This window comes from Brassica napus, chromosome C8 (genome assembly GCF_020379485.1).
Source record: "Brassica napus cultivar Da-Ae chromosome C8, Da-Ae, whole genome shotgun sequence".
In the NCBI taxonomy this organism is placed as follows: domain Eukaryota; kingdom Viridiplantae; phylum Streptophyta; class Magnoliopsida; order Brassicales; family Brassicaceae; genus Brassica; species Brassica napus.
In genome coordinates, this window is record NC_063451.1 from 7,498,576 (window position 1) to 7,513,776 (window position 15,201).

General features: G+C 34.7%; 1 protein-coding gene across 1 annotated transcript; it reads left to right on the plus strand.

Annotated features, from left to right (window-relative positions):
* The first annotated feature begins 2,085 nt into the window (after positions 1-2,085).
* LOC106390669 (probable serine/threonine protein kinase IRE4) lies at positions 2,086-7,736 on the plus strand. Its single transcript, XM_013831187.3, has 17 exons — positions 2,086-2,452; positions 2,531-2,628; positions 2,699-2,881; positions 2,972-4,141; positions 4,442-4,614; positions 4,702-4,942; positions 5,032-5,124; positions 5,205-5,345; positions 5,414-5,506; positions 5,704-5,896; positions 5,972-6,057; positions 6,287-6,375; positions 6,461-6,512; positions 6,628-6,684; positions 6,825-6,953; positions 7,052-7,126; positions 7,307-7,736. The coding sequence occupies exons 1-17, from the start codon at positions 2,251-2,253 to the stop codon at positions 7,406-7,408; spliced, it is 3,177 nt and encodes a 1,058-aa protein (XP_013686641.2). The 5' UTR covers positions 2,086-2,250; the 3' UTR covers positions 7,409-7,736.
* The last annotated feature ends 7,465 nt before the right edge of the window (positions 7,737-15,201 follow it).

Below are 15,201 nucleotides of genomic sequence, written 5' to 3' on the forward strand. Positions count from 1 at the left end.
CATCTACCTGGTATCGACGGTAATATCGGATCTATTATTGATGTTATCATCCTCTGATCGATTGCTATTTGTGCTTCCGCCCACAGTATCGATTCTGTTTCAGCCAGTTTAAGCGTATCCATAGGGTCCATATCCAAATTACTAAAAACTTTATTATTCCTAGCTTTCCAAATGTACCAAAGTATCCATGCAAACTGATGATCTTCCATCGACGGGAGAATTCTCCAGAATAGATAATCGAAAAGAATAATACTTTATAAAAAGAAAATTCAACATGATGCAAATTAAGATTTGAGCATGAAAAGTTTGAGTGTTTTAGAGTTACTAACCTGGACTTTACGTTCTTCAGCATGCTATATGGAGTGTGTTTGGTCTACTCTAGTCCACAACATCTTGTTGGTTTTTTTCTCTATTCATGAAAAGAGTTTTTTAAGATTATTGGTGTGCCACTTTTTGGAAAGAGATTGTGTTGATATAGATTCAGAATTGTAGAGATTCATGGATACTGTCAGTAGAATTTAACATAAAAATATTTCATCGTATTTTGGAGAAAGAGTTAAAAGCTATTATAAAGAGTTTAGGGACTAAAAATTTCTGAAAACAAGTGGAAATGAATTTACCTGATAGGCATTTTGAGTTTAAAAAGAGAAAGATTAACTGTTATGATCGTGAGTTCATCATGGGTGTAAAATGAGAAAATGTAGGGATTTTTTAATTTAAAAACTGTTAGAAGATAATTAAACGAAATGTTTTTTGAATTTATTTTTGTTTTTGCTTTATTTTTTGAAAATATATTCCACTTGCCAAAATTTTATTGGGCAAGTGATTTGTGATTTAGTATACAACTAGTGTTCTTTCCCGTACGTAAATTTCCTTAAATTTTATATCAGAATTAAGATGTATGTAGCGTACTTAGTGTTCCGTCCCGTACTACTACTACTTACGGGTAAATAATTCCTTAAAACATAAGATATAGTGAAATCAATGCTTGTGGGGGAAATGCAGCTTAAAGCTAGTTTGTAATAAGAAATTGAGTCATAATTATGAAAAAACAAAGATAGAACTGTAAAGTTTGCAGAATCTATTACCTTCTCTATTGGACGGGATTTCTTTTTGCTGCGTAGTGCCTACAAAAAAGTTAGACATAACTGAATTTCTAATATTTCCTCATTTGCAAATGGTGTTCTTATTTTCATGTCTTTCTCTTTTGAAGAAATAAGCTTTGTAAAGCCCTTTTAAAAAGAATTGAAAAAAGCTTTAAAGGAACAGTGTATTTAAGTGACATATTCTATCTGAATCACGCTAAAAGAATCAACCGATATAGATTTGTGCAAAATAAAAAAAAATGAACACGAATATAGTAGTCACAACCCTCTATTGATTTTTGTTGATGCTAAGAAAATCTGAGGGAAAAAATTGATGAAGAATATGAAACATGGAGAAGAAGGAAGAGAAAAGATTGTTCAACAAAGAAAAAGGGGGAAGAGAAAAGACTTTACGTTCTTCAACATCCTATATGGAGTGTGTTTCGTCTACTCTCGTCCACATCATCTTGTGGGTTTTTTCTCTATTCATGAAGAGTTTTTTAAGATTATTGGTGTGCCACTTTTTGGCCAGAGATTGTGTTGATATAGATTCAGAATTGTAGAGATTCGTGGATACTGTCAGTAGAATTTAACATAAAAATGGTTCATCGTATTTTGGAGAGAGAGTTAAAAGCTGTTATAACGAGTTTAGGAACTAAAAATTTCTGAAAACAAGTGGAAATGAATTTACCTGATAGGCATTTTGAGTTTAAAAAGAGAAAGATTAACTGTTATGATCGTGAGTTCATCGTGGGTGTAAAATGAGAAAATGTAGGGATTTTTTAATTTAAAACTGTTAGAAGATAATTAAACGAAATGTTTTTTGAATTTATTTTTGTTTTTGCTTTTTTTTTTTTGAAAATATATTCCACTTGCCAAAATTTTATTGGGCTTTAGTATATAAAAGATATAATTAATTAATTGTTTTGAAATTTGAAAAGGTCACACATTAAGAAATAATTAAATCGAAAGAGATATTATTACAACCGCGAGGTCGTTGATCCTATAACCAACCAACACCATTGCACTCTAATAAGAAGCTTACCAAAACCATGAATCTTTCTGATTCTCTCTCATCGCCGCCCTCGTTTCCCGGAAGAAGCCATATATAGCCTGCCTCGCTGAGAGGTCTTCAATTAGGGTTTTCGTAACCACCCTCCCTGTTATGGATCGTAAGGATCGAGGCCTTTCTTCTGAAGTCTCGATTCCTTCCGGTTTGAACCGAATCAAGACTCGGTTAGCTCCATCTGGTCCCAAACCCGATGAATCGGCCGTCACCGTTCCAAAGCCTCCTCCTCCTTTTAATAACCGTAAGCCGAAAAGTATTGCTCCTCGTCGTGAATATGGCAAAACCACTTCCAAGCAAGGTTTTGATTTTTCCTATGATCATTTTGAAACTTGCCTTCATAGAAAAACAAATTGATAAGCTTTTCTTGATGTTTCAGAGCATAATAAGGGAAAGAAGTTGTCGAGGTGGCTTGCTTCTTACAAACCCAAGTATTCTGTGAACATTCACAAAGATTATGGCTGCTCAACTAGTGAGGTATGAAATGGGTTTTTGATGAGGGCGTTGGGGTTTTTGAAACTATCTGACCTGCTTTTGGTGGTGGCAGGATGCCAAATCTAAAGTCAACAACTCTCGTAAAGACGAGGAAACGATGGTCAAGCTATCTGAAACCAACCTTTCCTCTTGCAAGGTGCCAGCAATAGGTATAAAGAGCTTTTCACATGAGTTAGGGCCACGCGGTGGTGTTCAAACTTGTCACCCTCGTCCACACAGCTACAACGACCTCAAGGTGATGCTTGTTACGGGAGTGGGTTTGTATTTTGATTTTTTTTGGTTTAGTGTTCAAAAATATTGAGTTTGGAGATGAAATGATACTCAGGAACTTTTGGGCTCACTTCACTCTAGATTTGATGTTGCAAAGGAGATTGTGGATAAGAAGCTGGATGACTTTGTCATAGATGTGGAGGAAAATATGGAGAAAATGGATCCATCATGCCCTCAAGATCGAGAAACGGCAGAGGAGTTACTTAAGTTGGCTCAAACCTGTATAGAGATGACATCTGCTCAGCTTCGTGCTACTTGTGAATCTATTGTCCAAGACTTAACTAAGAAGATGAAACAGTGCCAAGCAGGGCTTGTGAAGTGGTTTGTTTCTCAGTTGCTTTTTATACTGACTCATTGTACAAGAGTTGTCATGTTTCAGAAGGAGACTGAGCCCATTGATGAGAATTCCTTCCGGAAATTTAAGGAATGCTTGGAAAATATCCCTGCTCTGGAAACAAATTGGGTTTCCACTTCTAGAGTTGATGAAGCAGGAAAAAAGTTCAAGAAACAGGACAAAGAATCTTTAGAGTCAGAGGCAACTTTAGGCTTTGGGATAACAGATGATCAAAGCAATAATGCTGCTAGAGAAGGTTATGGAGCTTCTAAACAGGGGTCTCAGTTTAATAGTAAAGTGGTGGAACAAAGATCTTATTTAAGTAATGAGTATCAAGATAATATGCCAAATGATCCTCCTAGGAAAGAGTTAGGTGGATGGGATTCTGTAATATGCCGCATATGCGAGGAAGAAGTTACTCTCTCCCATCTGGAACCACACTCTTACATATGCGCATACGCAGATAAATGTGAAATAAATTGTTTGGATGTTGATGAGCGCCTTTTGAAACTTGAAGAGATACTGGAACAGATCATTGATTCACGAAGTTCAAATTCCTTTCATCCCCAAGCTGGTGGCCTGGAAAACCCGGTCTTGCAGAAATCTGGAGTTGCATCTGAAGGTTGTTCTCCTAAAGTAAATGAATGGCGGAACAAAGGTGTTGAGGGAATGTTTGAGGATCTGCATGAGATGGACACTGCCTTCATAGACGAGTCTAACACATTTCCTATTAACTTGAAGAGCCATGTAGGGGCTAAATTTTGCCATCATGGCACTTCATCATCAACTGGTAGCATCACTTCAGTATCTTCAACAAATACCCCCAGAACAAGCCACTTTGACTCTTATTGGCTAGAGCGGCATAGTCCAGAGCAAGAGGATCTTCAATTGGTTAGCTTTCTGTTTCCACTATGTCTTTCTTATATATTTATTTCCTAATGAGTTTTGCCAGAATTTGGAAATCATTAATGTCTTTAATCAAAAACTGTACACTCAAAATTTTTTGTGGGTACTACTGCTGATGTCATTAATGGGTTGAGAATTTCTCCTCTATTGTTAAAACCTCTATGGGTTTTAGCGAATCCATTGCTTCAAATTTCTTCAGATTCAAATTTGTGTTTACCTGTTTCACTGATTTTAGTATAAAAGAATCTTAATTCATAACTGCTTATATTTTTTCCCATCTTGCAGATGATGGACCTTTCTGATATTGCCCGGTGTGGAGCAAGCACAGATCTCTCGAAAGAGGGTTCCTGTGACTATTTGCTTGCCTGCATGCAAGACATACAAGCTGTCTTGAAGCAGAGCAAGCTCAAAGCACTTGTTATAGATACTTTTGGGGGGAGGATCGAGAAACTTCTCTGGTAAAATTCAATGTGTTATAAAATTCTAGCCATATCTGTAGCGAGAAATATATAATAAAGTATATTAATTTCTGATCTTATCTGCAGCGAGAAATATATGTATGCCTGCGATTTGATTGGTGATAAGAGTTCAACGGGCAATGTAAAAGAGAGTGAAAGTGTCTCGGAGCATGCATCGCAAGGTTCCGCAATGACTACTCCGCACTTTGCGCAGAAAGAAAGGACAAGCATCGATGACTTTGAGATCATCAAACCAATAAGCAGAGGTGCCTTTGGTAAAGTCTTTCTTGCACGTAAAAGAACAACAGGGGACTTTTTTGCAATAAAGGTAGCTGCATTTTATCTTCTTTTTGTTTTTGTTTTGCTTTGTTGTTGTCACCTTCTCCATGTGCTAATCTTATGTTGCTCATATACCAGGTACTCAAGAAGCTGGATATGATAAGGAAAAACGACTTCGAACGGATATTGGAAGAGCGAAATATACTAATAACTGTCAGATACCCTTTTGTGGTAAACATTTCACTTCTTTGCTACTGTCCAACCCATAATACTATTTTCCAAAGGTTGAACACCTGGTCTTATTGATGCAGGTTCGATTTTTTTATTCATTCACCTGCAGTGATAACCTCTACTTGGTAATGGAATATCTTAATGGTGGTGATCTATACTCTCTGCTCCAGAAAGTTGGCTGTCTTGACGATGACATTGCTCGTATTTACATCGCGGAACTGGTTAGTCGAAGGCTTCATATGGGGATGGTTTGTGGGATTCTTAAAGAAACGGTTATCATTTATTTCAGGTTCTTGCATTGGAATACCTCCATTCTCTAAATATTGTGCACCGAGATATTAAGCCTGATAACCTTTTAATAGCTCATGATGGGCACATCAAGGTCTGTTATCTAACCTCTTGCATACCTATTTCTTGCAGTAGAGTGGTCAAATGTTTTTCCTTGATAAAATGAGAGTTCTATTGTGTTCTTACAAATATAGGAAAATAGCCATATGCTAACACTGTTTCCACTGCGATTGTTGAATTTAATTTGTTCTGCTGTTTAACCATCCAGCTTATTATTATCTTTGTCACCAGCTGACAGACTTTGGGCTGTCAAAAATCGGTCTTATAAACAACACAATAGATTTATCTGGCCCTGAGTCAGATGCATCTCCAAGAAAAAGTTCTCGTCATTTTCAGAAGAGCAAAGAAGAAGAGAGAATTCGACATTCAGCTGTTGGGACACCTGACTACTTGGCGCCGGAGATTCTTCTCGGAACTGAACATGGTTTGCATAAAACCTTAAACGTAGGTTCTTCTAAAGTGCGAAGAAATTATATTTACCTTCTTGATGTGTGTGCAGGTTATGCTGCGGATTGGTGGTCTGTGGGAATCATCTTGTTTGAACTGATAACTGGAATTCCACCTTTTACAGCAGCCCGCCCTGAGGTGCTTACAACATTTTAAACTTACTGACTAGAGTGTAGTTCTGGAGCTGCAGCAAGTTTTAAAGTCATAAAGCTTACTAGTACCATAATCATATGTTCACTGTAGTCCTATGTTCCTCAGGCATATATCTGACTAGTAGCTATGTATTTCCGTCTAAGCAAAGAATTCTCTGAATAATTCATTTTACAAACATTTTATCAGGCTCAACTTTTCTAATTATGCTGCGCAGATCATATTTGACAACATCCTCAACGGAAAAATGCCCTGGCCTGATGTGCCTGGTCAAATGTCTTATGAAGCTCAGGATCTGATTAACAGGTATTTTGGTTCCGTACAACATCAGCTGACTTTATGCTGTATATTTTACTAGTTGCTCCATTTTTATATAGATTCATTTTCTTAGGTTTCTTGTTCATGAGCCGGAAAAACGACTGGGGGCGAATGGGGCTGCAGAGGTACTCAACTACTTTCCCTTTTACTTTTTACTAAAGCCGCAGAACAGAGAAACAACTGGTTTCTAAATGCATGCTACAGCAGAAGGATATGTAACATTTCTGGTCTCATTTCCAGGTTAAATCACATCCCTTCTTTCGAGGTGTTGACTGGGAAAATCTTGCTATGCAAAAGGTAAGAACATGACTCCGCACCTGTTTTTCTGTCAAGGCAGATTTGATAGACAAATTATTGTTAGTCGCCTGGTGAAGAGATGGGAAAAACAGAAGTCTTATAAATGATCGAGTTGTTTCCTTGTTCTTGCTTTTTGGCAGGCTGCCTTTGTACCACAGCCTGAGAGTATACATGACACTAGCTATTTTGTATCACGGTTTGGTGAAAAGAGTTGCAGTGATTCTGATACTGACAACGACAATGAATCATATCCAAACTCAGGAGACGAGGTAAAAACATCTAGAAAACTCGCATCCTTTTCTCTCTCAAGTACTTCACTTGCAAACCTCGTATCTAATGCATATCTTGGTTTCGTCTGTTTTTTAAGTTGGATGAATGCACCAATCTGGCCGACTTTGATTCTCCACCTTGCTATCTCTCGTTCATAAACTTTTCTTTCAAGGTAAAATCTCTGCTTCCTCGCTAACGCAGCTAAAAGCAAAGTACGAATCTCAATTTACTTTAGTTGACGTTGTTGGGTAATCTTGGGAAACCTTAGGAATAGGTAACGTTGAGGATTATATTATTCCGTCTTGGGATTAATTATTATCAGCTATAAGATAATGTTAATATTATGTTGCAGAATTTGTCACAATTGGCTTCGATCAATCATGATGTGTTATTGCAAAAGGATCCAGCCAAAGGAGGAGGAGGAGCCTCACCTTTTAATAGCCATGGAACGTAGAGCGTTGCTACAACCGCCAAAGCTGGCTTTATTCCACGGGTTGGTCTGGTTTGCACCTGCTTTGACGTTTGTAGCTGCTGCTGCTGCTGCTGCTACTCTCCCTTTTTTTCTATGCGAGTTCGTTACCTTGAAGGTTTAGGGTAACTATTTATGCAGTTTTGTCATAAAATCATTTGGAATGGTTTCAAATGCAAATCTCAAAACTAATTAATAGTGTGGCAACAAAACTGGCATACCCGCCCACAGCACATATCTATTACATACGCATTTGTATTATTAGATTGGTGTATATTTCAGGGTGATGAAAATAAAAGAGAGTTTCTGGTTACTGAAAATTATGGCACCCCACTTCTCTAACATTTTGTCACAGTCAATGACAAAGGCCTCTTTAGAGGAAATTTCATAATGTTGGGTTAAATAATGCGTAAAAATCGCACAACTGCTTAAACCGATTCGGACATGGAATTCAATTTTTCTGATTTTAGAGGATTATTTTTCACTTAATTTGGCATGGTAATTTTTAATCGAACCTGAAGAATAACAGTGAAAGTAAACAAAATGTACTGAATAATCATAAAATGTTTAATACATTTATCAATATTGTTAAATTGGATCCACTTTTGGGATTCACCTTTGATCTACTTTCAGATATTACAAGTGTCACTTTCTATATGTATGTCTAACAATATTAACTATTATCGATTAAAAAACTATACATACATATTGCAACATCTAATAGTTTTTAACCGGACTTGTTTACATATACATACTAAAATTAATTTGGGAAAAATTCCATATTAATACACATGGTTTTTGTCTGACCGGGAAAATACACAATTTTTTTTCATCTAAAATCCGTGTAGCCAATTTTAGTTTGGCTCGTTAACACCATTACCGATACTGTTAACATCATAAAGTAATAGTTAATCTTATCGTTTACTGTTAAACCATGGTTAATAAACTAACATTTATCTTAAAAAATGTCAATTAGTTTACTCTCTTACTCACCTCCAATAAAAAAAACCTAATTTATAAGAAAAATAGCAATTGATTTTCATTTAAAAACACCTTCTTCATTATGTCGGAATGTTCGCCGTAAGAGTGTATCTTTGAGAAGAACAATGACTTAAGAAAGCCATCGTGATTGTCGTTGTTTGGTTCTGTGAATCATTGAATTGTTTGGTTCTGTGAATCATTGAATTATTTGGTTCTGTGAATCACTCATAATCTTGTTGTTTTTTGTGTTTACAGTGACATCGATGGTGTTTTAAAGATGCACATTGGTTATGGCGGTTCAGTGTCATACAAAAGAGAGAAGTTCTCATACTCGGTGGAATTTATGTTAGAGATTTGGTCGTCGACCCGGATCTTATTACATAGTCAATTTTTGAGGATTTTATAGTAGACAGAGGAATCAAGGGTAAGGTGGAGCAGGTTTGGTATAAAGTAGCCAACGAAGATATATCTACAGCTAGGTCGATATACAAAAACAAAGATGCTAAGATTAAGAAGTTGTGTGAAGAAACAAAAGGTGTTGGTGAAGCTGATTTGTATATTGTCTATGGTCAGAATGCTGACGAAAATAAGAGTGATGATGAAGAGAAGAGTGATGATGAAATTAGAGAAGAAGTTAGTGATGAAGAAGAAACGAATGAGACTTAGATTAGAGAAGAGCAGGAAAAAGCTGTAAATGGTCAACAATCTGAGGATGAAGAACATATTTTGGGTCAAGGAGTTGATCAAGATGTTCGATTCCAAAATATGTTTTCACAGGCTGCACAGACCGAGTGTACACAACCAAACCTTGTTCATGATGAAGAAAGTGAAAGCAATAGTGAAGATGAGGAGATGAATATACAGATTCTTCGGTTGATATAGCTGAGGATGGGCAAATTTTCACAAAGAAGATGGAGAAATAAGAAGAAGAAAAAAGCAACCTCACAAAGAAGCGGTGCAGATTATGATAAGCCTCTATATTTGTGACTAATTCAAACATTTAATAATGGTGATGAGTTCAGAGATCAGCTGCTAAGATATGTCTTGAAGACTAGTTTGACGTCAAGCTTGATAGATAGGAGTCAACAAAACAAGCAGCTATGTGCACCCATGAGAATTGTAAGTGAAGGATATATTGTTCTGTTGAGAAACTAATTTTTAAGTGGCTGGTTAAGGTATATGAAAGCATCCATTGGCATTTGCCAACAGGAAAACTTCAGATAATGAAACAAGGTATTATCACCAAACTGTTCAAATAAGAAGCTAGAAGATGGCCTAAAATAAAAATTACATATATCAAAGATGAGTTGATGCATCAGTACAATGTCTCAATTTTGATATATAAGTGCAGAAAAGCAAGAAGGATTGCCTTAATTATTGTGCTAGAAACACATAAACAACAATTTGCAAAGTTGTGAGATTATGAGGCAGAGTTAAAGCGATCTGGCAACAATTGCACATGAATTATAATAGTTGAGAAGGATGGAAGGCAAGTATTTGATAGGTTCTGTGTGTGCTTTAAACCATTTAGAAGAACTTGGAATAAATTTTTTGCCCTTTGATAGAACTAGATGGTACTTTCTTGAAGTGAGAATTAAAAGGAGAGATATTAGCATATGTAGGGAGAGATGCAGAAAATAAAGATTCATGTTGCTTGGACTATAGCTAGAGGAGAGAACAAAGATTTATGTAGGGAGAGAACAAAGATTCATGTTGCTTGGACTATAGCTTGGAATAAATATTTATCATGTTGCTTGGACTATAGCTAGAGGAGAGAACAAAGATTCATGGGAGTGGTTTGTTAAAAAATTGCAAGTGAACTTGAATTGGGTTCATGAACTGGATTTACTTTCATTTCAGAGAAACAAAAAGTATGTCTTTTACCTTAATAAATCACCACTTATAGCTTTCCCTTGGAAAATCATGAATATGGTTTCTCGTTGTTCATAACACATTTTCCTTTGCTTTTGGTCTATGTTGTGTCTTTACTTTTCATCTGCGTCAAAAATCATGATATATGGTCAACATTTTATTTTACATCAATGTCAATGAATAGCTTTATAATCTTATAAATGTAAATTATGTCTTCACCTCAGGTTTCAAATAGTGTCGTCTTATAAAACCTTGAATATGTTATATGTATTGTCTTTTTCCAATGTAGTATTCTTGATATGAAAAATATGTACTGGTTATATGCATGTAAAAACAAGCTTAAGGTATTTCAAGAAACTTGATTGGTCTCATTGTTTGATACCGAGGAGTTCCAGGGTCTGCAAGAGGATATCAAACTTAATTGGTCTCATTAATTTCTTTTTCTGTGTGTGTTTTCAGGGTATGGAAATTGCTCTAGCAACAGTTCTCCCAAACGAAGAGCATAGGAACTGTGCTAAGAATGTGTATGCTAATTGGAAGAAGACTTACGTCGATGAAGACAATAGACCTTTCTTCTGGAGGGTGGCTTACAATCGAACAATTTCAGAGTTTGAATCAATGATGGATGAGTTGTGTGTATTTGATAGAGAATTACATGATGACTTAAAGACATCTGATCCTAGCACTTGGTGTCGTGCTTTCTTCTCCACTGTAGCACAATCTGATAACGTCTGCAACAACTTATATGAGAGCTTAAACATGACAATTAAAAAATTCAGAGAGTTGCCTCTGATTCATATGTTGGAAACAATTAGGAGGCAAGCTATGATGTGCGTTTCTTGAAGGTGTGTGAAGGAAAACCAATGTCTACTGGATTTCTCCAAAAAATTAGTTGTTACTTTGGAAGCAGACCGAGAAACAAGCAATCGTTGTACCATATAAATTAGTAGCAATAATTTGTATGAAGTAAGATTATATGGTTTTAGCTTCGAGGTGAGTCTTTGAATAAAAACTTGTATTTGTCGGAAGTGGGACCTCACAGGCATCCCATATTGGCATGCAGTTCGGGTCATCAATGACATCAAATAAGATCCAGCTAAGTAAGTTGTTGTATATTTTATTATATCATGGTGGTTACATTTTTTTTTGATAATGTTAACATTTTTATGCAGTTATGTGATTATTACTACAAGATTCAGGTTTGGATAGAGACTTACAGGAACAACATAAAACCAGTTAATGGAGAATTTTTTGGAGGAAGGCTGGTAAAGACCCCATTGGAGTTACAAGTTTCAGGAAAATGCCCGGACGTCCTAAGAGAAAGAGGATTAAGGCAACACATGAGTTACCTTCAAGACCTAACCGATTGACTCTGATGGCAGAACAATAACATGTGGTAATTGCCAACAGGTTGGACATAACCGAAACACTTGTAAGAATGCCGCTCATGTGGTTCAAAGTCCAAAACATAAACATGGAAGACCGTTTAAAATATTTGTGAGTTATATGATATCTTCTTATCAGATTTGCCACTTATATTAATATGATAGTTTCGTATCTGAATTATTTAACATTATAGGATGAAGAAGAAACAAATCCAAAAAGACCAAAGAGACAGAAGAAAACATAGTTCCAATCTTCCATCAACACACCTGATGTTATATCTTCATGTCCCGAGGCATCTACAAGACCATCTTCGTCGATTTCCACTGATGAAACAACAAGACCACCTGCAACTGATGCATCAAGAAGACCACCTGCAACTGGTCGTGTCCGTGGACGTGGACATGGGCGACCTCTTGGAAAAGGACAAGCACGCAGAGAGGTCATTCCTAGGGGACATGAAGTCTATATAAATCCAATTACTAACAAATTATTTGAAGTTTATGGAGATAGTTCATGATTATAAGCTCTTCTTCTAAAAAATTAGTCTTTTGTTTTACAACTCGAGTTATTATGCTGTCTTTGGATGCTTGTCTTTTGTTTCACAACTCTAGTTATTAACCTTGTTAAGCTTTAGTTATTGTATTGTTTTTGTGTGCATATAGAATTTCAAAATCAAAGAACAAAATCTTATTATAACACGACAAACAACTTATTACTTGCCTTGGACAACACAACCATGCACACACTCTTACAACGAACATTCTGATAGAATGAAGAAGGGGTTTTTTTTAATGAAAATCAACTGTTCTCTTTCTTATAAATTAGAGTTTTTTATTTGGGAGAAATAAGAGAGTAAACTAATCGATATCATTTAAGATAACAGTTAGTTTATTATCCATGGTTTAACACTAAACGACAAGATTAACAGTTACTTTACGGTGTTAATAGTATTGGTAACAGTGTTAACGAGCCAAACTACATGGTCTTTAGTTGGTGTTTTAAATGAAAAAAAATTGTGTATTGTGTATTTTTTTGCCAGTCTAAAAATCTGCGTATTAAGTTGGAAATAGTAAATAAAGTTGTTTATTAATATGAAAATTTCCCAGTTAATTTTGCCTTTAAAATTCTAAATATACATATAGTTGATATATTTAATAGTTGTCTATTTTATAACTTATACTAATCATTTGAAAAGTTTGGCTTACCGGCTCTTATAGTATTATTGTGTATTAGTGAAATTAGTTTTTTATATTACATGTCCTAAAACATAATAACAATGATATATTTTTACACTAATATCTAAAAAAAATCATCAACGATATTGCATATTCTTATTAAATACATAGTGTCACCATCACTATTAATCAGCATGATCGATCATACAATATAATTATAACATATAATTCCATATTTATGTTTAGATAGTAGTTTAAAAAAAGATTATATATATATATATATTATGGTATAGTTGTGATTCACATACATATAAAATGTTGAAGTATAACTTTAAACCCTATGTTACAAAACCCTAAAATCCAAAACAATTTTTGAAAAACAATATTCAAGATTTTACCAAATATTCTACGGGATCTTTTATATTAAAATTGGTTCGTCTATTAATAAACTCTCTTTTGAATATATATATATATAGAAACTATCATACCAAATAAGTTATACGATTTTTGAATGTCTTAATAACGGATCTATTAATGGTCAGATTTTTTTATCTACAAACAACCAACCTCTTATACACACCCCTATATATTTGTATATATAATTTATGAAAGCAGGAACCTAATCGTTGCTGTATAATACAACATATCCAAAATATATTCTATTCTGTATATATCAGAAAATATTATACATAAAGCTCAAACAAATATAACTACATAATATATGCATATCTTAAACTAAATTTTCATGATTAATACACAATAAATTCATCGTTTAACCTATATCTTCTACCACTATAAATACCACCAATCTACCCCATCAAATACTAACACAAATTTCTTAAATGTTTGGTGTGAGAATGGAGGTCCCAAAAAATATAATATATATTTCTAATGTTAAACCATTTAAGACAAGTGGGTTTATCCAAGTCAAGATCATTCACACTTGGAAACATTTCAACGCACAATTTGATGAATCATTAGAAATCATAATCACCGACGAAAAAGTAATTTGACGTAAAATTAATATGATATTTTTTAAATGTCTTGCTATTAATATTGTTATAAATATTTAATGCAAGGTTCCTAATCCATGCAACATGTTGGAATAATTTAAAAAAATTGGGGAAGGTTCACATTTTTGGTTAATGGAAGAACATAAAGCATTTCACCCTAAGTCCTACATTGAGTCTATATAGACCAACAAATAATGTTTACAAAATATCTTTTATAAGCCACACCACCATTAATTCAGTGGATATAGTTAATGATGATATGTATATCTCGGTAGTTGATTGTGACACTGTTATGAGGGGTTCTCTTCTTGATTTGTAAGTTTTTATAAGGTAATCTTCATTTGGTGGTCACCAGCGTCAGCGACAAGAGTTAGCGACCAGATTCAGTGACTAGAGTCTGTTACTTGACGACGTTGTTCTTTTGAAGATTGTGCGGTTGAGCATGACAATCGTCGATGCATTGTTCGTTTTAATGTTTTACAGTTTTTGTGGCTATTGTTGATGCGTTGTTCGTTTCAATGTCGGTTGCGACCAAATGTTTACTTTTATTTGTTTTCAGTATTCAATTTTGTTTTTGATTTATATTATCTTTTGAACAGAAATATACTAATAAACTAAATATAAAATAAATGTTTAGAAACTAAAAGTCAAATGTCATAAAACTAATAAATAAAAATAAGTACAAAAGGTCAAATAAACTAGGAAGGTAAATGGTGTCCCTTACTCAACTCACTAGTAATATAATCACATAAATTTTCTATTGCTATATCTTGTGGGATATCCAACATCAACCAAATAATACTTTCCATTTAACGGATGTGGAAAAAAATCTCATTCCTCACATAATAAGTCAATACCTTTGTGTCATCTTTATTACCCGGTACACCCACATAAGCATATATGAAATTCATATCAAAGTTACATATAGCAAATAAATTCATGGTATATTCATGTTTTCTACCTTTGTATGCTTCTGCATTTCGCTTTGGATGACGAACTGAGATATCACCAAAGTTGTAATCTTTCTTAAAGAACCACCATAACTTTATTTTGACCCACCACTTCAAGAAACATTGCAACTCTTTCTTTAATATAAACATTATTCCTCTCTTGTAACTCATATCTCTTTGCTAACATCTTACATAAATTTTGAAATATTCTTTGGTTCATGCGAAACATCATAACACTTATGATATGATATGTGCATAAGTTGTTGAACATGATGTCATCTTGCGTCTTGATATGTTCTTTGAAGCAATTTATTTGGCTTAAGCACATCAAAAAATTAGGTTCATCATCCTCATCATCCTCATCATCAACATCATTCAACATCCACATAGCCACCTGCAAA